The 26,656-nt window shown below is 40.6% G+C and overlaps 1 protein-coding gene across 3 annotated transcripts in view; it reads left to right on the top strand.

The window, feature by feature from the left end:
• MYO18B (myosin XVIIIB) overlaps positions 1–20,943 on the top strand; it is a 402,342-nt gene extending 381,399 nt beyond the window's left edge. For all 3 annotated transcript variants that reach the window (XM_069961327.1, XM_069961329.1, XM_069961328.1), the window contains 3 exons: positions 2,951–3,115; positions 12,910–14,096; positions 20,757–20,943. In XM_069961327.1, the coding sequence (XP_069817428.1) occupies positions 2,951–3,115; positions 12,910–14,096; positions 20,757–20,770 (1,366 nt within the window). In that variant the 3' untranslated portion in view covers positions 20,771–20,943. The remainder of the gene's footprint in view (positions 1–2,950; positions 3,116–12,909; positions 14,097–20,756) is intronic.
• The last annotated feature ends 5,713 nt before the right edge of the window (positions 20,944–26,656 follow it).

The raw sequence follows: 26,656 nt of genomic DNA, 5'->3' as shown, positions 1-26,656 counted from the left end.
TGGGCGCACACTAATGCACCCGCATCTCAATTAATCAGAAATAAACATCATCCGGCCGTTACATCCGGCATTAGGCTGGGTTCATTTTGATCGTTTTTTCAATTGACTTCCATTATAAAAATTTTTTTTTATCAAAACGCATCCATTTTTTTCAATGTACACAGAAACAAGCTGAAGTACATTTTTCTGTACGTTAAAAAAAACAGATGCGTTTTGATCCATTTATTTTGTAATGGAAGTCAGTGGAAAAACGGACCAAATTGGATGCACACAACTTCATCCATTTTCCATCCGTTTTTTGCAAAAATGGATGAAAAAAACAGATTGCAAAAACGTAGCGTGAACCCAGCCTTACTCTTGACCAGCTTCAGCACCTTAGACACCTATGTCCCGTGTAAGGCTATGTTCACACAATGTTTTTACTTCTCCGTTTAAAATTACATCCATCATTTTAAGTTAAAATGGCTTCCGTCCTTTCGCTGTTTGGCCACCTGTCAGTGCAATGATGGCTGTTGGTACATTATTCTAGTTTAGGTGGACTTATTGCCCTTTTGCTGTGTCTTTAATTGAAAAGTCCATTGAATTTAATAGGAAAATCAGAGAAGGACTGGTAAAAAAATAAAAATAAAATAACGCCGGCATGACATGATCATTATTTTGACATCCGCTTAGACAATGTCCGTCATGTAATACACTGTGTGCATTGGACGTCCATCATTACATTGACTTTAATGCATTGTATGGAAGTCAGTTAAATCGCGGTAAAGACGGACGTCTGTTTTGATGTTGTGTGAACATAGCCTAAATGACGCTATTCAGTGTCCTCAGAGCACCGTAGTGTTCCTAAGTACAAGGGCTCAGCACACATTAACAGAACACATTTTTAAGTCCTGTGCATTGCCTAATTGAAGCTTTCTAACAAGATCACTTTATAGTAAGAGCTTCGTTCTTACTATATGCAGAAGCAGAACCCCTTAGGCATATTCTGTGTATAGAGCTTAATATCAATGTTGTCTGAAAGGGCGAAATAAACTGCTTGTCCATTTACCTTCGCTGCCGCTTCACGCAGTCAGATTACTGTTAGAAATGAAAAGCCCTAGAAATGGGCTGATGTGGTGAAAAAGCACCTCCAATATGTTTGTAGATTAAAGTAATTCATTCATGTTTTTTCTGAGCACAATGGCCTCAAGGAGATGGATTAAAGATTTTCAATAAATTGCTCACCGGTTCAATGAAAGCCTTGTGTTTGCATGTCAAATTTCATTTATTGCACAATCTGCTTTGAGTTCTAGTTACTGTGAGCAATTTCAGGCAGTGGTTGGACGGCAGAACTTTATCAATACCTCACACTGTTTAAACTCCTTTCCCATTTACTCCACTGTCTGGATTTTCTTTAAAGTAGAAGAAAAATGGACTAGCAAGAAAATAATGTTGACACATTATTGCATCAACAATTCTAGCACTGACGCTTGATTTGTAAGAGTAGCAGAACGTTGCAGATGAGGTGGATAGAAATAATGCTAATGCTATCACCCCCATGTTACCACCTCTAGGACCACTACCGCTTATAACAATTTCACTCTGGATTTTAATGCCCGATAAGATTGTCATATAGAAATATATATATAAAATTATAAATTAATACAATGGTGTATTGAGAGGATTTCCACGTTTAATGTACAATAGGATGTGTATTGGCAAACCACATATTAGAGCCAAAGCCATATTGGTTTGTCACTAGAGATGAGCAAACTTCAAGTATCTTTGGGTTCAAACCCAAACTCTCAGCATTTGATTGCCTGTGGCTAAAGAATTTGAATGCATCCCTAAGGAGCCCTGAAAAACATGGATAGAGCCTATGACTTTTTCCATTTTTTCCAGTCTTAGGGATGCATCCAGTTTCTGCAACCACCGGTAATCAAATGCTGAGAGTTCAGGTTCCGATGAATCCAAATATACTCAAAGTTCGCTCGTCTCTAGTTATCACCATTGAAGAGGCATATCAGAATCTGGTTTTCTCTAGCCATAAGGAAAATTTACGCAACAAAATTAACATTTTATTATGTCTTTAAGAAGGAAGTGTAGCCAGCCAAATTCCCTTTTTTACAGTTCCATGATACACTCTTTTCTAGAGATGAGTGAATTTACAGTAGGAACGAAGCAAAGCACTTGGTTCCTGTCGGAATTCTGCTCATCGGGCTATGGGGCTTTGATGTCTGCTCCGCTCCGTGCCCCTCCTTCCCAGGTACTGGGAAAAGATGAATCCCATCCTGGGAAACCTCTCCCAGTTTCCTAGGACTGGGTCCATCTTTTTTCCAGCACCTGGGGAGGAGCAGCAGAGAGCAAAGCAGACTTCAAAACGCCGCAGCCCGATGAGCAGAATACTGTAAATTAGCTCATTCCTATTTTTTTCCCAAGATATAGGGTTTGAAATTTTGTCTTACAAATCAGTTAAGGCTGTGTTTAAACACATTGCAATTTCATTGCGGTTCTGTTGTGGTCTTCAGCATTTTCACTAAAACACTTAAAGGGAACCAATCAGCCCAATTGGGTTGATATGGTTCCCTGGAGCACTATTTAAAGCTCCTGAGCAGCCTGCGGCATGTACCGGCTGCGGCTGCAGCAGGAGCTTTATACCAGGGAAAAAGAGGGTTTATTACTGGTGCCATGGAACCACGTCACAGAGGGGAGGGCAGATCCTCACACTTGGGGCCGGCCAACCGATCTCCAGTGCTTCTTGCCTGGCCAGTGCTCGACAATAGACCGGTGCCTATCTATTCATGTAAAAAAGAAAACAAGGCGATGGACTACTGGTAAATTTGTGACAGCAGGTGGCATTGTCAACCATTTCTGCTGCCAATATATTTTTTTAGTTGGAATGCCCCTTTAAAAGATATTAAATATTTCATTGTAAAGATCAAGTTATACCATATCTTTTTTTTTTCTGCAGAGATGATCAGTCAACTATAGGCTCGGTAACAAGTTTGGGGAAAACTGAGAGTGTCCGATCCTGGGGTGGATCATCAGCCAGCTGGGCATCACCCACGGGAGGCAGCACGTGTGGGCGACAGTCAAGGCAATCTACATCTGATACACTTAGCTTTCACAGTTTACGGTAAGGAATTTTATCGTTCAGGATTGAAGACTTAAATTTTATCCTGATTTATTATGCACTTTTATGATGAAATAGAAGAAACTCAGCATAAATATAGATTAGGCCAAGTTCCAATTTTGTTCATTATTCTTTTCACTTTGCTACTATAAAACTGTATGACTGCTCAAAAAAAATGCACCTGTCAATCTTTCCATTTTACTGCTTTTTATTGTGCTTGGGTGGACAAACCATTAACTGAATGCTTTTACTTGCATGTCATTTTATTCCACAATGCCATAGTGAACAACTCAGCACTGGATACAACAAGCTGTTTTATGCCGGTACAGTATGTGGGGAGCACTTTGTAGGGTGTGCAGACAATATGTTTTACTTGCAGATATTGGAGGTATGCTAGGCAATCGGAAAAAGAAGTATTCTACAAGTTCCCTTTGTGTCTATCTAATGCCATATAATCAATGTTCTCCAAGCACTATAATGACCATAATCACGGAAATTAAAAAAATTCTATGTTAATAAAAAAAACTAATTTACATAATCACTTTAATGGTAGATTTTCTATTTGAAGCAGTTCCTGTGAAGTGTCAAAGCATACTTCACGTCCAAGTCTTTACCGTACTTTAAATGACTCTGTATTTGAAGATCAGTGAAAGGTGAACAGCGCTGGATATATTCATGGAGGCTGTACACTTTTATTGCTTGGGAATCATTATAAATATCCATCCTCTGTGAAGAAATCAAGAGAAGCCATGTGCACGCTCAGAGTTATTCTCGGGGAAAATGATTTGTGAGGCTTGAAATGCAATTTTCCTTTTTAGACTTTAAGACTTTGTTGACAAATGCCTAATGATGCCATGAACGGCAAAGTATCTAAGCTGAAACTTTACAAGTTATTTCCTTTTTTTCTGTCAGTCAGAACCGGCATGACAAATGCAGTTTCATGTATTTTCTAAGCTTCTCAATAAGGCTTTACCCCAAAGAGATACAAAGGAATATACTTTATGTGCAAGGAAAAGTGGAGCTCAGCTAGGAGAACAAATACGGAATTTTTTTTTGTGTCTTTTTGAAAAGTATGTGAACGTTTAAGATTAGCAGATAATTTGACAGTAAAATTAAGTCAATACATGGGATAACAATAAGGTATAAGAAACCTGTTTTATTAAAAGAACAGGGATGTATCAAAATCTGATCTCCACAACATTTTTTTGGAAATGTATCTTTTAAAGATTTTCGATGAGTTGTCGGCTGTAAAATGTTACAAAACCTTTGTATATGTTCCAGCTCTCATACATTTAAATGGCTAATTCCCACATACGTAATCCTTTACCTACTTACTTTAGCTCATCTATATCTTTGTAATGCAGCTCCACTCACTCCATGTTGCCTGAGCATTGTTGGTTCCTAGTATTCCTCATAAAGTTATGCTATTTTGTTCCTGATATCCTTTGTATTCTGACCTGTGCCCATTGCCTGACACCTCCTGTACTGTTCTGACTCTACTGTTGCTGACCCACTGGTTTACTGAGAGACAACACCCATACAGGGACCATGTTTTCATTAGCCCAGTGTGTTCATACCCATTGCTTGTTGCACATGCTGCAAAAATTAAAGTATTTGCAAGTGTGAATCAGCCTACCATCAGTGTAAACATTGAAGATGTTACAGTGCTGGCCAGAAGACTATCACCCGCACCGCACACTGTGCCCGATACTACAGGGCTGGCCAGCCAGAGTGTGGTGCAGCCCGCCCGCTCGCCCACCCCTCTCCATCCCCCCCCCCGGAAACTCACCACCGGCCCGCCGCATGCTCCGCACCTCCGACCACTGCCGCCGCCCGGATCTCTGCACTGCACTCTGCCCGAACCTCAACCTCGCTGCCCCGACAGAGCAGGATCCAGGACAGGTGAGATTACCCCTTTAGAACTACTACTCCCACCATGCTCTGCTGGCAGGCCATGATGGGAGTTGTAGTTCTGCAGCCTGTGGCCATCCAGGTTGCAGAAGTACAACTCCCATCATGGCTCTGCTGACAGGCCATGATGGGAGTTGTAGTTCTGCAGCCTGTGGCCATCCAGGTTGCAGAAGTACAACTCCCATCATGGCTCTGCTTGACAGTCCATGATGGGAGTTGTACTTCTGCAGCCTGTGGCCATCCAGGTACACTAGGGGCTGTGTGGGTACCTGTGATTTATGTTGGCATACTAGACCATCTCATCAGGAAATCCTGAAGGTTTTTCCTGATGGTTTCCTGATGGTAAAAACGGATTACTGTCAGGAAATCCTGATACTTTCCTGATGACATTTGAGGTCTCCTGATCAGGATTTCCTGACAGTAAAAACTGACACGGACGTGTGAATGGGGCCTAAGGGCCCTATTACATGGAGCAAAAATCTGCAAATCAGCCGATGAAAATGATCATCTGCTGACCGCGATGTTTAAGTTAGTTAAAAAAACATCATCCACTGGCTGCGTGTCATTACATGTAATAGCAATGCTCGGCCAACAGCTGAGGGACGTGAAAAAAAAAACAAAACTTTATTCTTAACTGTCCAGGCTCCCGCAGTGTATATAAAGCGTCTGCCCGCTTCCTGCAGCCGCCGTTCGCACTTCTGAGTCAGTCTCTGAAGTGACGGGCCTCTCAGCCAGTCAATGGCTTTGGCGCTTTCCCTTCTCGACCAGTGATTGGCTAAGCAGCCTGTCACTTCAGAGACCGGCTCAGAAGTGCGAGTAGCGGCTGCTGAAAGTGGGCAGGAGCCAGAGGACATGGGGAGTGTGGAAGGGTAAAGTAAAAAGTAGTTTATTATTTTACAGTAAAGACAAGGGCTGCATAATTAGCGAGCCGTGGAATAGACTAGACATGACGTCTCAAGGCAGCTCAGCCATTTAGCGGCCGAGGCGGGACTCCGCTATGAGCTGAGCTGCCTTGAGACAACATCAGGAAGAGGCAGCCGGATGGGAGAACGGGGCGGCGCAATCCGGAACCGGCCATAGAACCGGGGAGGTAAGTGATCGGTGCCTTCTATATTCCCCACCTCCCAGGCCGTACAATAAAAATGACCCCAGCCCAGAGTACCCCTTTAATTTATGCTAGCACCTCCATCAGTGACATGAAGGAGCATGTGTTGCAGTTGTCAATCACATGCAGTCATGCAGGGAAGATCCTTGCAAGTAGCATATCAACATCATATGCCCTTTAAGTTGCATAGCAACTCAGTGTAAATGTATGACAAAGAGAAGTCTACAAGAGACTCTTGGAAGGAAGGACAGATTAAGCAAAGAATCTTGGTAATTCAGGCATATACACCTGCTCAGGCAGCCATCCAAACCATGCCCCTCAACAGACTAAATCAAAACCAGTCTAAAAGGCTGATTATTTATAGAAAATTTCAAAAAAATTCAGATTCTCAAAATTATACAAATTAATTTTTCACACTGAAGAACTATTGACACTGCAACTAGCGGGAAACCATCCATGGGAAAGTCTCCTTCCTACACAGCCAAATAAATATGTTATTTTGTGCATGGTTAAGGTAAACCAGATTATACTTAGCTTTCTTGAAATTCCAACTGGAAGCGAACATGTTTTTTATGTTCCTTGATAAGCTTATGTTGTACAGTTACTTTCTATTCTACAGAAAATCCAGCTGGAGAATTTATTTTATTTTCTCATGAAAATGTGCGCATTTGGTTTCCAGTGTGCCGTTCTTGGCTGATTTTCATAAACTCTCTTCATTTCTCTTGCTGAACTCATTTTTTCTTTTTTTCCACATTCAGCCCTAAAAGAAAATTGTTGGAAATACATTATTATGAACACTTCTTTCAATTTTTTTTTACACTTAAAAAAGTAAATAAATAGAAAGATAGAGAGACAAAAAAGTCAATTTGTCTTGCACATAGTTCTGATCCCTTCATGGACCTCCACCTTCTTATAGTGGTCATCAAAGGAGTAATTCAGCATTAGGACATTGTTTATATAACGCTACCTTGATGGCGAACATAATAAACATCTTATGCTTACCTGTCCTCGCTCCCCCAATGTCCTGCTGTGTCCTTTCTAGTGTCCCCTGCTGCCGCCAGTTCTAAGACAAACTCCTTTTGGGAGTGACTGTCCACTCAGCTAATTTCTGATTACAGCGCTGTCCCGTCTTGGCCAGTGGTTCGTTGAGCTGGTTGTCACTCCAACTTGTCTCAAGAGTGACGGTCAGCTCAGCCAATCACTTGCCAAGATGGGAAATTGCCGCAGTAAGGGATCGGTTGAGCGGGCTTTCACTCCCAAGATTAGGTTGTCTTGAAAGTGACGGCGGTGAATTCAATGGGGGACACTGAAGGAGGGAGGACAGGTAAGCATAAGATGTTTATTATGTTATCCACCAGGGTAGCCTTATATAAAAAAAAAAGCCCTAATTCCGGATAACCCCTTTAATGACCTTTATTCTGCTGCATGCTCCTTTTTTTTACCATAGCTTTAATAACAACCAACATCAACAAAACTGAACCGGACCGTTTACCTTAAAAGGGAACCTGTCCCCCCCCCCCCCCGTGCCGGGGTGAAGACCGCCCAACCCCCCGCTAGAGCCCCGGATACTTACCCCATCTCGCCAAGTCCCGCTCCTGGAGCTGGTCCCAGGACAGAGATATCCTTGTCAGAAGCCCGGGGCGCTCGCTGCATAGATGAGTCCCACGCCCATAGAGAATGACGGCTCCCTTCATACTCTATGGCCATCAGACTCATCTATGCAGCATGTGCGCCGGGCTTCCGACAAGGATATCTCCGTCCAATTGCAACAGTAGCACCTCCTTGATTTACGGGAAGAGGGCTCTTTTGTTACCCCATCAATGCCTTTATAGTCGATCACAGTAAGCTAATAGAACGGCACCCTATTAAAGTCCCTCAGGCTTGTCTCCTTTGTCCTTCTGATTGGAATCTACAGTACTTGGCTATTATCAGTACCATAAACTTTAACTGCTGAACCAACCGTCAAAATCCTTCTAGCTTATGTCTTGCAGTTGGGGAGAATTGGGAACCGAGGACCATTCTGTATATGAGTGGTGACCCTACCCTACCTAGAATTTATCACCTTTTTATAACCTAACACATAGTTGAATAATGGTTTAGACAAAATGGGGCATTGAGTGTTGTGGACTATGAAGTGATAGCACCAGACTTTAAAAGAAAAGCATTCATCTCTATGTTTAATGCATTTCAATGTTCACACCCTAAAATAAGTGTAAAATACGGACGTTATTTTGAGGTAAAATATGGTTGATTTCTCAATATAATAATGCTCTCCATTAAAGTCAATGGGAAATTGGCCAACAGTGCACACTTAGAGAATAACAGCTGTAATTAATTACGACTATTCAAATAATGAACATGCTCATTACTTACCACCTGCTTTTGCAGACTACAGCCATTTATTATCTGTTCACACATTGTTTTATTTTCACTCCAAATTACAGTCATAATTAGTTTTTATTATAGTGTGTGTGAGTCTAGCCTAAAAGTAAAAAAAAAAAAAATGCTTCTCTAAATGGGTGCCTCCATTTGTTTGTTCCAAAAGAAAAACAAGGCCTTTTGATTATAAAAGTGGCAAAGATACCAAATAGTTTAATAAATACTAAAACCTCATGAATTATGGATAACACTAGGTATTATGTCAGGTGAAGGCACTAGGCCAATACCAAAATACTACGCATTCATTTTTAGTGTTTATGTGGAGCACTTTGTTACCTTCTATTACAAATCCAAATACCTGATTCTTGTTTCCAAATCTATTCTGCATCTCGCTTATGTTAATGTGCATGTCCCAATAAGAGATAAGCGTGACTTGAGTATGCTCAAGACAGATCACTCGGTATTTGAATACTGGTGGCTGACGAAGTTGGATGCTGCCATAGTGAGTCCTGGAAAACATTGATACAGCCTATGGCCTATGGTTTTATCAGTTTTTTCAGGTCTCCCTAGGGCTGTCAACTTTGTCAGCCACCGGTTTTTAAATGGTGAGTGAGCATGCTCGAGTAGCGCTCATCTCTAGTCCCTATAAGTCATCCTTTGGGCAAGAAACATAATCAGAGTTTGTGTTCATTTCTTAAAAAATATATCGTTGCACTGCGTTTTCAGGTTGAAGTGGACATTTTGACATTTTGAATGAAACTTTCTCCTCTCCAAAAAACTGGGTATGAATGGTGCAGGTCCAAATAAAAAGCAAATATATGAGATACAAAGTACTAAAAGTTTATTAAAAAAGCGTTACAACGCTTTTCGAGATCGGGCCAATCTCTTTATTAAGGGATTAGACACTTGATCAAGAGATCCGCCCAATCTCGAAACGTGATGTGTCATTTTTTAATAAACTTTTTAGTACTTTTCATCCCATATAATTGCTTTTTAGTCCCCCTTTTTCCTGCACTCCTCTTAGTAAACCCGTCTGGTCCTGCGCCCGGGCAGGCTCTGCACAATGAATCTACATTTGCTTCCAGCAGGTGTAGATTTGTGTCATCATTTACGCCTCCCCCGCCTTGTCACCCCCCCCTCCCCCATCCACTCATCAGGCAAGTGGGGGATACGGGCGTATCCCCCACACATCAAGTGAGGGTATCCCAGGGGCACAGTGATAGTAAATGTCTCGATTTATGTCTAAAGGTGAAGCCTCGGTTGTGTCACAGTCTTCTCTGTAAAGTTTTCTCAGCTCTTCCTTTCCTAAAACTAACATGTAAAGATTGCCCCCCGACTACAGATAAGTAATAGTAATGGTGTAATATAGTATTGGGCCTAATATGGTAACACCTTCATAGATATAGATAGTGGGGCCATTCTATAAAACTCCTTGCTTGTAAAATATTCTTGTTACATGTAATGACATGTGATAGAGTCCCCTGAAGTCTTAAAGCAAGCTAATACATTTTAATGCTAGGTAGTAAAACTAGTCGCAACCTTTAAGATTCCCTAAACCGCAGCCAATATGATTGCACGCTGACTGTAATGAAGATGAATGAGATCACTTAGGATGCAAAATCTAATACTACTTAGGGTATAATGCCAAGGGTATTTGCTTGAAATAGATCTTGTCAATAATGTGATAATATATTGAATGGAATACCTAATATATATATATATATATATATATATATATTCATTCCTATAAGGCACTATTATTTCATGCATAATATTATACATAGTTAAACACATTTGGTTGAAAAGCGCCACCATGTTTAATAGTAATCACTGTGTAGCTATCACTTTCCTAGGTATTTTATGACTAGGATAGTACTAAAAGAAAATATGTACATTGCAGACTAATTCCATTGATGTCTATGGAAACAGCAGCCGTTACTTTACACAGTGTAGAGAATAACGGCTGTTGTTCACAGCAGCTGTCAAAATAATGTTCAGGATATTATTAGTGGCCAATATTTAGCAATCAATGGCCGTTGTTTACACACAGATTTTTTTTTTCTTTACCATCCTTTTACCGCATTTTCAATAAAATTCAAAGGACCTTTAATAATAGACACACCAAAAAGGGTACTGAAAGCCACCATCATACAGCCTTAAACTTAAAGCAACTCTGTACCCACATTCTGACCCCCCCAAACCGCTTGTACTGTCAGATAGCTGCTTTTAATCCAAGATCTGTCCTAGGGTCCGTTTGGCAAGTGATGCACTTATTGTCCTAAAAAACAACTTTTAAACTTGCAGCCCTGTGCCCAACGGCCGTAGCCTAGATTGTGTATGCATTAGGCTGGCACACCCTCTCTGTCCCTCCTCCCCACCCTCTTCATCATTAGGAATGCCACTGGAACATTTTCTCCTCTCTGAACATTGCACAGGTGCCATTTTCAGTATTCACAGAGCTGAGGAATAGGAGACAATCTGCCTGGAGCATTCCTAATGATGAGGAAGGGGGCGGGGAGGAGGGACAGAGAGGTTGTGCCAGCCTAATGCATACACAATCTAAGCCCCGGCCGTTTGGCACGGGGCTGCCAGTTTAAAAGTTGTTTTTTAGGACAATAACTGCATCAGCTGCCGAACCGCCCCCAGGAGAGATCTTGAATTAAAAGCAGCTATCCGAAGGTACAAGTGGTTTGGGGGGGTCAGATTGTGGGTACAGAATCGCTTTAAATAATGTACCAACAGCCGTCATTGCAATTGACGGCCAGCAAAGTATGTTAAACAACGGTCGTTTTTTGGTAATCAAAACAATTGCCGTTATTTTGGGTATCAAATAGCATCCATCGAAAATTGTTGTGTCAACATTGACTTTAGTGGATTTATTCTAATATACGAAGACCTATGTCATATCCTGTATAATATTAATAAAATAAAGTAGATAGGAAAGAATAATCTGATAATTCAGGGAAATACATTTTTTGCGGCTTTAGAGCCAATGAGCAATATTGATAGTGGTATTATACAACTATAGAAAACTGCATATAATGCTTTTGAGAACTGAGGGTTTACAAAGTTTGAGATTTTTCCTTCCAGATTTGTAGTTGTTGTAGGACATGTAATGTTAAACTATAAGTCAATACTTACAATTGTCAGTGAAATAGAATGTACAGTATTACAAATAAACTATACATAAAGATTCATATCCTGTTCTGTTTAGGACAAGACTATTGCATTTCTCTGCAGGCCTGCTGTATTCATGGGTTCATAGGATATGTTTTGCACATATTTCATCATCTTAGTACTTTAGTACTTTCTTTTCTATTGTAGATAAAATAATAGATAAAAGTGTAACAACCTTATTCAGGCTTTAATGAAACTTTCTATATATCTTGTCAAGTGTAGTATCATATTTTATTAATTGTGATAAAACATGTTGGGAAGGTTGTAAGATATGGACACCATACCCTCACTCAGTGCCTAGGTTGTACAATAGAGTCCAATGTGTCCAAGGGTAGAGAAAGTGTTTGGGTTCCCAGTGCTAGGACACTTGCTCATATAATGGAAGGAATAATGATGGAAATGTTTGTTTAAATTCAGCTCAATATCCCAAACATTAAAGTGATTGTCCCCCCAACAACACTTATCCCCTATCCACAGAATTGGGTTTTCAGTTTCCTTTTGTAGTTTATCGGCAGTCACGTTTACACATGGTTGCACCATGTGTACTTTATCTTTTGCAATCTCTTAGAGGCTATGTTCACACAACGTCAAAAATAGAGAAAAGGCGTCCGATTTTGATATTTAAAATAACATCCTTTTTTGCCGCGGTTTAACCGACTGCAATGGCAATGCATTGAAGTCAACAGGAAGATGGATGTCCAATGCACACAATGCATTGAATAACGGACGTTTTTACCGTGGACATCAACATGATCATTATTTTTAGACATCTTTTGCAAACAGCGGATTTTTTTTTATTAGTTGTTCACACACAGTTTTTTTTTTTCACCGTTCTTTTTCCGTTTCTCTATTAAATTCAATAGACATTTCAATTAAGCCGCATCCAAAGGGCAATTAATAATCCCAAACTAAAATAATGTACAAACACCAGTCAAGGGGAGGCCAGACAGCTAAATGACATCCGTTATTTTAGACTCAAAATAACGGACATCTTTTTAAACGGAGCTGAAAAAACATTGTGTGAACATAGTCAGACAGTAAATGTATTAACAGTTTGGCCACCATTTCATTCTGACAGCAGATTTGGAACCCTTTAGTTTCCAAGCCAATATAGATAGGTGATAAGTCGTATTAATGGGACAACCCCTTTGTATATTATGGAGGTATCTTATTTTCAAGTGTTAAGCCTAGGTTTTGACAATATATATTTTTTTATTTGTTTCAGGCAAGAAGATATAAAGGATCAGGATATAAGTCGACCAGGTTCTTCCTTGAGTTCTGGGTCAAAGATGTATGGAAAAAATGTTTTATCCTCGGAAAAGGAAAGCACAAGTCCAGTGCTTTCCACTGGAAATATAACTCCAACACTTAGCAGAAGACGACCCTCACCCGTAGAAGAAAAGTTTTCACGTTCTTCATCTGCTCTCTCTGAGTTTTTAGATGAAGTGAGAAAGAAAAGAGCTTCAGAAAAAGAACAGTCCTCCCTAGTTATGGAGGATGCATCCTCGCTGCCTATTTACCGGACAACTGGAGCTTCTTCTCTCAGAAGATGCACACGGCTTAATGATGATGAAGAAGATTTTTCAGTAGCCCTCAGCAAGGTTTCGGAAGAGAAGCCTTTAACTGGTCAAGGATTAACACGGTCATCAAGCCTTCGTTGCTTGCCTTCTGAAAAAACTGATCCAACGTTGTCACCTGCTCTTAAGCGCATGGCAAGGTTTGGTTCTTGTGAATCTCTTGACCAACCGCCACATAGTTTAGGTTTTAAGCAGGCATCTTCAGAATTAAAAGTTGATGGTTCCAGCTCTTTAAGACAAAGACCATGGAGACAGTGCCTTGATGCACCATTGGAAGAAGTTGGTGAAAATGATTTTGGGAAGAAACCTCTTGTTTTCCAAAATAGGAGTTTTTCTAATTTGTCTGATCTTGGAACTAGTGAAAGCTCATCAAACTGGAAGGTACCTAGCCTCAGTTTTGAAAGAAAATTAACAGATGAATCTGATGACATCCTCCCTGCTCTGAGAAGATCACAGTCAACTCAAAGTTTGTCGAAACCTTCCAGAAGAGATGGTCATCGGCCACTCAGCGTTCATTTTGGTGATCTCCCATCACATGAACCAAGTGTTTCCACAGGGGGATTGAAAAGTGTTTTAAAGAAAAGCTCAAGTATCGGGGAAGATCTGGGAAATCTGTCTGACTCATCGTCATCTTCTGGTTCAGTTATATCCTGCAAAAGTGCAGATAGTATTAAAAGTCGGCCCCGTGTACAAAGAGTGGATGGAGAAGGTTACTCAGGGAAACCGATAACATCGGAAATCTCCCAAGAAAATAAAAGACCGGAAGCAGAAGGCAAAGAAGATGATGTAAATAGCATAATGAGGAAATATTTACGAAAAATTGATGAAGAACAAGGTAAATCTAGTGTTGAATTATTACCCAAATTATTATCATTCACTTGATAAATGTAAAATGTATTTATAAGGCACTTAGCTTGATCAATGCTGATATGCTTTTCTATAATGGTAAAAGCTTTGGACACCATTGACTGCATATTTTTATTCCTAAATATTATAGTAAAAATGTATACTAGTTATTACAGTAAAAAAATGTACAGTACTATTTTCAGTGTGCTATTGACAGGGAAATCCATGGAAACAGACTCATGGGTTCAATCTCCAACCCTTACGTCTCCTGTCCTGAAATTTTGTCTAAGCTGATTTATGACCAGATCAATATTGACTCTTCATCTGGTCATAAATTAGCTTAGAAGAAACTGGAGGCTAAATCAGAAGGCTGCTCCTCTTAAGGTGCTTTTACACCTTCAATAACTGCCGTCCAAATGTTAATTTTATTGACAGCTATTTCTTCTGGCCCCCCTATAGACATGAATTTTCAGCACAGCAAAAAGTTCACGCGGTCTCTATTCGGAGTGAAATCTGTCATGCCTGACCAATATATCCATCGACATCACCAGTCGGTGGAGCGTCGAGAGGCCCCCATACACCTTATACTGTTAGAGTTCACTATAAACAGCACATTTCAGGTCTACTTTGCTATATGGGAACATAGAAAACCTGTAGAAAAGAAACTATGATAAAAAGTTTTTGTACAAAGTAAAAATAAAAAAAGGTCCATAGCTTTTTACTGTCACTTAACACCACTATCAGTTCCACACTGCAAATAAGGTAAAGAAGGGCAGACAACTGCAATATTAAATGAAATGTAAAGCCATTATAAAATAAAGAAGTTCAGCCTGGACATTCAACTCATTAGGTTACATTGATACTGGAGATGAGCGAACTTGGTTCGGCAGGTTCACCAAACTTTAAAGTAAATTTTGTGTTCAACTGAACTTTAACAAACTACACTAACACTTGCAGGCGTTTAGCTGTTTTACCGCGGTTTCAAAAGTCCTGACATGAAAGTGACAGCCCGCTCAGTGAATCACTGGCCGCGCTTGCTGTCCAGTCCTGGCCGGCCAGTGATTGGCCGAGCAGCTGTCACTTTTGTTTTAGGAGTGACAACCCACACAGCAAATCACAGGCTGACTGGGACGGACAGGGCAGTAATGCGGCCAGTGATTGTCTGAGGTTTCGGTAGTAACAGCCCGCTCAGCCAATCACCGATTGTGGTGTGTTCCCAGTCAGCCAGTGATTGGCTAAGCGGGCCATCCCTCTACAGGAGAGTCACAAGAGGACACCGGGGGAACGTGAATAGGTGAGAGGTGAGCTTTCCTTTTTTGTTTGTTTGTTTATTTCGATGTACAGCCGTCATTTTCCTGAATCTGTATGGACTTTGCAAAAAGTTTTGTTCAGTAGCAAACCAAAATTTTGCAAAGTATGAAAGAAATCTGAGTTCAGGAGGCTCGACTTGCTCATCTTTAATTCAGACACAATAGATTGGCAGCAATTTGTGAACTGGAATTCTGTTTCATTTATTTGATCAGGGTTGTTTCTGCAGCATGTGCATAGATGGACAAGGTTTATTTAGATGAATGACATTTCTGCTATAAATCTGCTGCTTGGGAACTAACGGATACAGGTCACTCAATTAACATGTATGAGCTCGATTCAAAGACATAACACTTCACTTAATCATGTTAAGACCCATACGGAGAACCAGGAAAGATTTATTAGAACGAGAGCAGTAATGAGAAATGCAATATCAGCATTTTTTTAAGTGAGTAGACCTTTATGTTGCATTGAATAGTGTTAAGAGTAATAATTAATATCATAGGTAACCTTTTTAACTATATACAGTAGAAAAGATTACGGAAAGTAGACGTAGAACATAATGACTTATACAAATTAAACACTGGACTCCGTTATTCTCTTCTGCTTCTCAGAAGGAATTTACAGTTACGTTTATGCCTTCCTGGTCACAGATATTCATAGGCCACATATGTTTAAATTTATCCATTTAAGTTATCAATTTATTTATTTATTTTTTAACAAACTCTCTGTATTTAATTACTGGTGGCTAGGGATGGTCCGAACCTGCCGAGGTTTGGGTTCATATGAACCCGAACGTTCAGCAGCAGATTCTCGCTGTCTGCCCGCTCCGTGGAGTGGGCGGATCCAGCGGGAGTAACGCCTGGAAAACTGGGATACAGCCAATGGCTGTGGCTGTTTCCCAGTTTTCCAGGCGGTCCTTCCGCTGGATCCGCCCGCTCCACGGAGCGGGCAGACAGCGGGAATCATTACAGAGAGTTCGGGTTCGTACTACTGGTGGCTAAAAAGGTTGGATGCAGTCCTAAGGCAGCCTGTAAACCAGCAATAGGCCATAGACTGGATTCATGATTCCCAGGACTTCCTAGCACTGTATGCAACCTCTTTAGCCATTGGGAATCAAATACAGAGCATTTGGGTTAAAACAAACCAGATTGGGCTCAAGGTTCTTTCATCTCTAATAAACATAGTTGCTTTCTTCTAGAAGCCACATCACTCTTAGTTTGTGGTACTGCACCTTAGTTCTATTGAAGTTAATGGAGCAAGGTTGTAATACCACAAACAACCTGGGCACAGGGGTCACACTTTTTTTGCAACTTTGTTTTTCTTATCCTGAATAATCCCTTTAAGCTACATTACTTCTCTTCTTAATGATGAGCATTTTAAGCCTTGAGACATAAAGCATAGACTTGTCTCTGATTGTAGTTTTTAGTTTGTTTCATTTTTTTGTACAATAATATGAGGACAGCCTTATTGCCCAAGCTTTCTGCACAGCATTTAGAGGTCTGCTTAACAGTAACCCCATATACATAGGAAATAATAGATCCCCCCCCCCAAAAAAAAAAATGTATATATTAAAAGTTAACATTAAAAACTAGAAAAATACATAAAAGGTTTATTTAAATGTTTATTTTCAGACCATACATTCACTTTAAGACCCTTCATTTTTTAACTCCTATTTTGTTGTGAGAAAATAAAATTCATCAGATTCAAGAAGATATACGGAAAACCATGTTCTAGCAGTCTTTCTTTCAATCTTGACAAATATTTCTCAACAGGAAAATAGCAGGCAGGTAAAGAGTACGGCACACTACACGACACACACATTAACCATCCCTGAAAACTTTAGAAGAAATATTTGTTTCTATTATGAAGTGATTCTGCGTCTCACCTGACTGATATTTCCCATTTCGTGTCCATCTCATTACATCTGTTCATTATGTGCGGAGGGCTGACAAAAGCCATACTGCATGCCTCATTAGCCAACACTGAGTTCACTTACTTGGCACTGGCTTCTCCAGGACCTGCATCCACCTAAATACTAAAGGAGCTATGAAATCTATCCCATGGATATTGAAATAATAGGTTTTAGGAACAAAATGTCACACTCAGTTCTATGAAGTAGGAAATAAATATTCCGGGTCCATTGTTGGACGGCACATTTTTTTAACTCTCCCTATATTATATATTTTATCTTTGTGATATAGCAAAACATTGCACCTTGAAAAATTTCAATATGTAAAAAAAGTATGCGTGGAGCCTCAGTTGCAAGTCTCAAAACACGGTAATAACTAGATAAGGGAACATGTTGCTAAAGGGTGCCTCCTAATGGGGAGATCACCAAACCACCCTGATACTTAGCCCCTTAAGTCCGCTCAGCCAGTCAGTGACGGAGGTGGGATCCCACCTCCATTACTGACTGGCTGTGCGGACTTGGAACAAGCCCGCGTTAGAGACCAGGAAGCGGCCGGGCGGTGGGGACTGGAGCACCGCCATATGGGACCCGCCGCTGGAACCGGGGAGGTGAGTGGATGTTGTTGCCCTCAGCCACCTCCTCCCCGGCCAGATCGAAAAAAAGCCCCACCCCCGACGGAGTACCCCTTTAACCCCTTTTCAGTCTGAGAGCATCAATAGTTCTATAGCACCCAGGGATCTTACCCATCCCATGATACACCTGCTCCATATTCCTCATTTACTGTCTTTTATCATTTTCTTGAGGTGCCATCTGCTGTCCTATTAATTTTAAGGTAGGGAAATTCCTGCCGCAAGTCTGCCATGTGTGAATATCGCCTTTCTATCCTGCTAAATTACTCTTTATTTCTTTTTCTTTCATTTTGTCCCCTCTTAGCTTCTTTGTGGTTTCCACTTCTTTGACAAAATTAACCTATAACCTATACAGATACTTTACCTTCAGTTCATGGCCTTCTTGCCTGGTTCCTCTTACAATCTCACTGTAACGCTTACCATGGAAAGTTAACAAGGCTTGTTGAGTATGGCGGTTGAAATGTAGGTTAAAGTTACTTTCAATACAGTAAGTAGCCAATAAACCTATATACATAATACATATACACACATAAAGGGAATTTATCATTTGCCATGTGCTTATGTTATGTATGTACATTTTTGAGTAAAATTTGTGAAGAAAACACATAAAATGGCACAGAAAATATACAAATAGGAGTCCTTTAACGCGGCCCGAGGTGAGGTAGATTTGAACGCCGATCAGCAAGATCGATGCTCATTTGCAGAGCCTGAACAAGGCCCAAACAGGCATAAACAAACAGGCCATCCCTCCTTCCCTTCTTACAACAACCCCCCCCCCCCCCCGGCCACCCATCAGGCAAGCGGGGCATACTGTACACCTGTCGTACCCCATATAAAAGGCAAAAAGCTGTGCCTTCTCCATGACGTACACCAGGGATGCACATTGATACCTGTGCCCCATAGTTCTTTTTGTCACCTTAGACAGCCCTGTGTGACAACGTTTACACCCCTCTGCTAGTCTGCTCTATTACACTCCCACAAAGAGGAAATTTCTTTGCGTTTGCCGATCACTTTTATTTTTTTTATCTATGAAATACAGAACAAACTCTCCAGTGCATGAGCCCAGATCCACTTTGAAGAGAAGCTTAGTTTGGAGCAACATCAAACAATCATTAAAGCAGCAAATATAATCTTTAAACAGTTAATACAACTACTGCCCAGACTGACGTCTTCTCATTTATACAAGAAAACGCAGCTTTTTATCATAGTATCCTTTAATGAAACACCGAACATATAGTTTGTATGTTATTGTGGGCATTTTTCGAAATGCTTGTCATGAAGGGGTTAAGAAAAATGATGAAAGGTTTCTATGTATGTATAAGATCATTAAATTCCTTTAACATAAAGAACAAACAGGCTTTCATCTAAATTTGCTGTGACCACATTACACTTGTAATGAAAGCCACACCAGGTCTTATCTCCATCCTGCAGCAAATTCATGAAACAACCATTGCAATTGAAAGTTTCTAAGATTAGCTTTGTTCTGGGAGTTGTGTGACTGGAAATTATTGAAACACATAACCATTCCATCACAGCAAATTATGGATACACGACATAAAACGTCCACTGCTAATTGACACAGCGTTGTTGTTTGCCTTTAATCCAAAAAAACCCAAAGAGGGAGCAAATAGCGATTTCATAGAACCACCATATAATTACCCATGGTGCAGTAATATAATTCAGTACATGGAGCATATTGATCCATCATCTGTAAGGGTACCACTGGTACATAGCTTTTCTGATATTTATTTGGATAGACTGGTGCCGGCGCCAGAATGCCGATGCTGCGGTACTTTTTTATTCAACCACAGCCTGGTTCCTGCATACAGTGCCAGTCTATTCCCAGGGGGAAGCACTGGAGGTGGACCATCCTGCTCCCAGTGGGAGGAAACCGACGCTCCTTTATGACACGGCTCCATTAGTATCAATGTAATAGATGGGCCACAGGGGGTGGGCCGGTCATCCTCCAGTGCTTTGCCCCCGACTGGTGCCCGGGAATTGACCAGCGTCTTACATGGGAACTGGGTTGCGGTTCAAAAAAAGGACTGCGGCATTAGCATCCACACGCCGGTGGCAGTCTATCCACGTACCGGTGGGACATTCGCTTTAAGGTCATGTTGGATCATTGAATGAAAAATTAACATATAATAAGTAGTAAGGTAATGTAAGATAAACAAAGGACACCCCTCACCCCTAGTTTTTTTTGTTTTATTATGTGTTTTCTGAAGACCCTTTGAGCAGGCAACAGCGAGATCAGCCCTGCCCATCTGCAACTCATTTACCCATATAAAAGGGCCCTTGCCTAGTGTCTTATGATTCATCACATTAACTACAATGTTAAATAACTGCCTGGCATAACTTTCTAAAGTGTTAGACTGGATTAGTAAATCTGCCAACATTGTTTTATTTATTTATTTATTGTGTCTTTTTTTTTTTTTTTCATTTGTTTTCTTTTGACGTCCTTTTACCTTCTTTTCAACAAAATTCAATGGACCCTTAAAAATAGCCACACCCAAAAGGGTGTTGAAAGCGGCTATCATTCAACCTAAATCTAAATAATGTACCATCTGCTGTCATTGCAATGACGGACACCAAAGTATGTAAATCAATGGCCGTTATTTGGTACTTGAAATAACGGTTGTGATTTTGAGTATTAAATAATGTACGTTGAAAATCATTGTGTGAGCATTAGCTAAAAAATGAGTTCCAAGCTTTAATGCCAAGATAGAAACAATATGTTTCATAACATTAAAGAAACTCGCTGTTATCATTATCTTATATTTTTCCTTTTATTTTTTAGGTCCCACAAATTGAGAATTCCCTTGTCTGCGTAGAACGCACCACGGCTGCTTGGATTCTTCTCCCTGAGATGCACATTATATGTTTGCTAGAAGAGCAAAACTGTAAAGATGGATATATGGCTAAAAAATAAAACTGTTGTTTGGTAATTTGTTTGCTTTTTAAAAAATAAAGCAATATGTTTCTCACCTTTACATTGTCTTTATTAAAAAAAAAATATGGAGAAATATTGACTTGTTGGGAATAGCTTGACATTCTGCTCTGAACCTTTGTTCCTTATTTATAGTGGAGAGGATGTTCTGCTGCATTCGGCTACCTCAGGTTTACTGTATCTCAGATCGGAGATTATACCCAGTTGGTAGCGAACAACAAAGGTAATCTCGTTTTGGGAGTCAGAGACATAACAGGGATTTGCTGCACTGGAGATACCAATTCTCAGGGTTAAAAGAAGTCTTGTGGATTTAATTAGCTTCGTGAAAAGAAAAGCCGGGATGCTGGGTAACAGTTGCATCTGGTATCTGTACACAAACATTTAAGCAGAACTTCTGGCTCCTGGTGTCTCGTCAGAACCTGAAATCTATTCACTAAGCCTCACAAGTGCAATGATTTCCTGAGACCAACACTTACTGAGCAATTTATGACAAGCCAAATGCCAGCTCGGCAGAATACAAAACTTGGGTTAGGATTTGTCAAAGCTTACAGGTGTAAACTGTAAGGAGAGACAGGTCACAAGAGATGGGCTATCAGCGACGTGATATATAGGTAACGGACTTGGCTCAAACTAGCACAATATGTCACTGAATTCTTCCCTCAAGGGAACTGTATGCCAGTATTAGGTAATATTGACCTAGTACTATACTTCATGAAAGAAGTGGCATAGATAATATAATATTGTGCTGAACTATTGTGGTGTTAAATAAAAGAAAATGAAGTGGAAAATAAATTTGAACATGATATTCATGATACAGAGAATTTTAAAGGCCGTGGACTAGACCTGAGTGATGTGGGCTTTGTTATGGTTCGCTGATAGGATGTAGTCCATGTGGGAGCTTCATCCGAGGTGTACTAACCCAAGGCTGCTAGCTTGCAGGAACAAGAACTAGCAGGTTCAGCATACACTAAGCACTTCTTTATGTAGACGTATAAGAACATGATCTTTTATGCAGCATTGATACATAAAGGCACTTGCTTAATAGTATCCATGTAAGTCAGATCTATCATTCAGTCCTAATGGTCCAAGGGCATCTGTTTTCATAATTAGTTCTGTTTCCCTTCTAAGCAACTTGGTATTTCTACCCCCTCCCTCCGGAGGGTTCCTCACCTGTAACAATCCCATAAAAAATAAATTAGATATATCTCCATTATGTACAGTACGCATATGTGATATTACTTTAGGACATCCTTTTCCTGTCTGTATTGAACGCAAGTGTTCCGCAAACCTTACATGCAGGGGACGAATAGTTTTTCCTATATAATAAAAACCGCAACTACACATCAGAGCGTATACTACATAGTCTGTACGGCATGTAATGAAATTGCGTATTTCCCACGTTAGACTACCTAACCGCACAGACTTTGTTTCTTTTAGATACTTGCAATGGCTACAATGGCCACACTTATAATTACCAGATATTTTACTTTTATCTAGCCAAGTATTTCTCTTCTCCTGTTGTGGGCAATAGCGTCCCCTGACTAGCATATCACGTATATTTTTACATCTCTTGAATGCCAGCAATGGTCTCTGCTTGCTAATATCCTTAAAGGCTTCCTCACCTTCAAGCATGTTCCAATGTTTAAGGATCACAGAACGGATCATGTGATCCATTGGGCCATGCCTGAATGTGAACACAAATCTCTCCTGTTTCTTCTTCCTATTATTCTTTTTAACCAGTAGTTGTGATCGCTCCATATTACTTGCTCTCTCTCTCACCTTATCTATTACTTCTTTCGGGTATCCCCTATCCAACAGTCTCTTACTTAATTCATTCGCCTGCTCTTCAAACGATTGAAACGTACTGTTGATACGTCTCAATCGTATAAACTGTCCATATGGGACAGCCTGCTTCACATGATGGGGATGATAGCTCCTGTAATTAAGCAGCATGTTCGTAGCAGTAGCTTTTCTGTAACCACTAGTAACTACTTCACCCTTTTCAATCTGTAAGTGGACATCAAGGAAGTCTAAACGGTCTCCGCCAAACTGTGATGTGAAGGACATGTTGAATGGATTGTTATTCATGTATGTTATGAACTGATTGAATTCTTCCTCTGACCCTGACCATACTATTAGCACATCGTCGATGTACCTTAAGGCCCTATTCCACCAACAGATCTGACGACAGATTATCTGCCAAAGATTTGAAGCCAAACCCAGGAACAGACTATAACCAGAGAACAGGTCAGAAAGGAAAGACTGGATTTATCCTCTTTTCAAATCCACTCCTGGATTTGGCTTCATATCTTTGGCAGATAATCTGTCGTCAGATCTGTTGGTGGAATAGGGCCTTAAAATATAGTGCAATTTTGGACACAAAAATATTCCGGATATTAAAAACCATGTGGTCCTCCAATTCCGCCAAATACAAATTGGCGAAAGTTGGTGCCACCGGCGTGCCCATCGCAGTTCCAGCCCGCTGGCCATACCACTGGCCAGCGAACTGGAACGCATTGTGCCCAAGTACAAATTGCAGCAATTCAGCCAAAAAATCTACCAGGTTCTCCCCACATTGACCCTCATTGAGCAATCGACTTCTAATAGCCTGCACACCCGCATCCTGAGGGATGCGGGTGTACAGGCTCTCGACGTCGATGCTCGCTAATTTGTAATCCTCCGACCACTGAAAATCCTCCATAATCACCAAAAGTTCTCTTGTATCACCAAGGTATGATGGAACATTTTTCAGAAGTGGGCGGAGAACCCAATCCAAATACTTAGATACTGGTTCGGTGACCGACCCCTGACCCGCTACAATCGGGCGCCCTGGAGGGCTCTCAATTGATTTGTGGATCTTGGGGATCCAGTACCAATAAGGCTTACTCGGAAATTCCACCAGTAACTTCTCGGCAAATCTCTTATTCATAAAACCATGCTCCACCCCCTGTCTCAACAAAGAGGTTAACTTATTTTTATATTCAAATGTAGGGTCTTTGTCTAGTTTAATGTATGTGGTCTGATCACTTAGTAATCGCATAGCTTCCTCCACATAATACTGCTCGGTAAGTAAGACTATATTGTCCCCCTTGTCTACCGGCTTCACTATTATATCTTTCTTAGATTGCAACCATTTTAAGCCAGTCAACTCGGCCGCCGATAAATTTTGCTCCGCGTCAGGGTATATCAGAGCCCTGACATCCCGTTTAACATTACGTTCAAATACCTCTAGAAGCGAACCAGCAGACAAGGGGGGGTTAAAGTCAGACTTCACCGGACTCACAAACACCTCAGAGTCCTGTAATATGTCTCTCTGAGGTACATCCTGTAATTCCATTAGAGTTTTCAATATCACACAATCTTCCTGGTCAAAGTGGGGACTCATACTAAAACCTAGTGTACTCACGGCTATAGGTTTTTCTGCTGTTAATGTAGTGCTTTGTGGCAATGTAGGTCTACTATGAAAGAATTTTTTAAGGTTCAATTTCCTTATTCCATTGTGTAGATCTAGCTCAAATGATGTATAATCGAAATTAGAACCAATACAGAAATTCAATCCTTTTGTCAGAGCTGACATACACTCGCTACTCAATGTAACATTAGTTAAATTTATAACAGCCCCCTCATTCCCTTTAGTGTTACCTGTGGAGATATTATTGGAAGCATCGGGTCCTACTTTTTCCAGGAGACGTTTTTACTCCTCCTTTCTTGTTGTTTTGCCCTCTGGCGCCCCCTCCGTGTGCGCCTCCTAAAGGGAAATTACCCTCTGTAGTCACCGAACTACCAGGGTCTGAAGTCGTATTAGCAATGTCCCCACTCGAATCTGAACCAGAGTCTGTTGTATAGTAATCAGTTTGTTTTGTAAAGTTCTTGTTTCTTCTTGTGCGTCTATATCTCCTCTGATTCCACGTAAATACCTTTCCAGACTCATAGTCCTGCTTGTCTCTCAGGAACTTGTTACGTTTCCTGTCTTTTAATTCCATTTGTATCGGAGAGATCTTTTTCTCTGCGCGTTTGAGGAAGGTTGTATATTGGAGCTCCGTAAGTCTCGATTTCAGTTCAATCTTTGCTTTTTGCAACTGATCCATTATCTTTGCATATTCCAACTCAGTGCGCTGCAAGACATGCTTAGTTAGATTGAGGCTATGCACCTGATGTAGGCGTTGCCATTCCACTTTAAAGGTTTAGTCCTCCTGAAACTGGGAGATCTCTTTGTAAGTGCGCAGCCCTCTTGGGGCTCGTTCACATTTGATGTAGGATTGTAATGAATTGGTGGTCCAAAACAATTTAACCTCTTTTTCCATTAGCATTAGGACTTTAAATTCCAAGGCTTTAGTGCCTAAGATTAGTATCTCATCTTTTGTATCACATGCTGCAAAAAAATTGTCTGCATCTTCACGACCTGTATCTGCTATTTGGTCTTCCAGCGATAATGCTGTTGCAATGGCAGTGTTCAGCTGTTGATCCATATCGTCTTCACCTTCCATTGGTGTGCTCTGAGACTCAGCACAATGTCCACTTGAATTAGTCACCACAAAAAAAATATCTCGGCACTACCGCAGGTGAGCCAGACCATGTGAACACTTCTCCAAAAAAACCTTACGTGACTATGGGTGGTGCTCAATCATCCGTAAGAGTCCATATGAATAGCACTTCAATAAGTCGATAAAGATGAGGCCTTCTTGTCTTCTTAAAAGCAGATAAAGTTTTATTTTACATAACTGCAGGTACAGACACAGACATGTGGACGGACGACAGCCTGTTTCGCGTGCGTTACTCCACGCTTCCTCTCGGCCCTACGTCACCACGTTCCCATACTCCTTTTCAAGACTTAATTATTCAGAAACCAATTTACTTGGCTAGAATATCTGGTAATTATAAGTGTGGCCATTGTAGCCATTGCAAGTATCTAAAAGAAACAAAGTCTGTGCGGTTAGGTAGTCTAATGTGGGAAATACGCAATTTCATTACATGCCGTACAGACTATGTAGTATACGCTCTGATGTGTAGTTGCGGTTTTTACTATATAGGAAAAACTATTCGTCCCCTGCATGTAAGGTTTGCGGAACACTTGCGTTCAATACAGACAGGAAAAGGATGTCCTAAAGTAATATCACATATGCGTACTGTACATAATGGAGATATATCTAATTTATTTTTTATGGGATTGTTACAGGTGAGGAACCCTCCGGAGGGAGGGGGTAGAAATACCAAGTTGCTTAGAAGGGAAACAGAACTAATTATGAAAACAGATGCCCTTGGACCATTAGGACTGAATGATAGATCTGACTTACATGGATACTATTAAGCAAGTGCCTTTATGTATCAATGCTGCATAAAAGATCATGTTCTTATACGTCTACATAAATATATGTTTTTAATTGGTTTCTGAATAATTAAGTCTTGAAAAGGAGTATGGGAACGTGGTGACGTAGGGCAGAGAGGAAGCGTGGAGTAACGCACGCGAAACAGGCTGTCGCCCGTCCACATGTCTGTGTCTGTACCTGCAGTTATGTAAAATACAACTTTATCTGCTTTTAAGAAGACAAGAAGGGTGAGTGCCTCATCTTTATCGACTTATTGAAGTGCTATTCATATGGACTCTTACGGATGATTGAGCACCACCCATAGTCACGTAAGGTCTTTTTGGAGAAGTGTTCACATGGTCCGGTTCACCTGCGGTAGTGCCGAGATATTTTTTTTGTGGTCAGCATACACTAACTTTGACTAGAATCTACACTGAACTAGTT

This window comes from Dendropsophus ebraccatus, chromosome 3 (genome assembly GCF_027789765.1).
Source record: "Dendropsophus ebraccatus isolate aDenEbr1 chromosome 3, aDenEbr1.pat, whole genome shotgun sequence".
Taxonomy (NCBI): domain Eukaryota; kingdom Metazoa; phylum Chordata; class Amphibia; order Anura; family Hylidae; genus Dendropsophus; species Dendropsophus ebraccatus.
The sequence above is the reverse complement of the archived record's forward strand: the minus strand, read 5'-3'. Positions and strand labels throughout refer to the sequence as shown.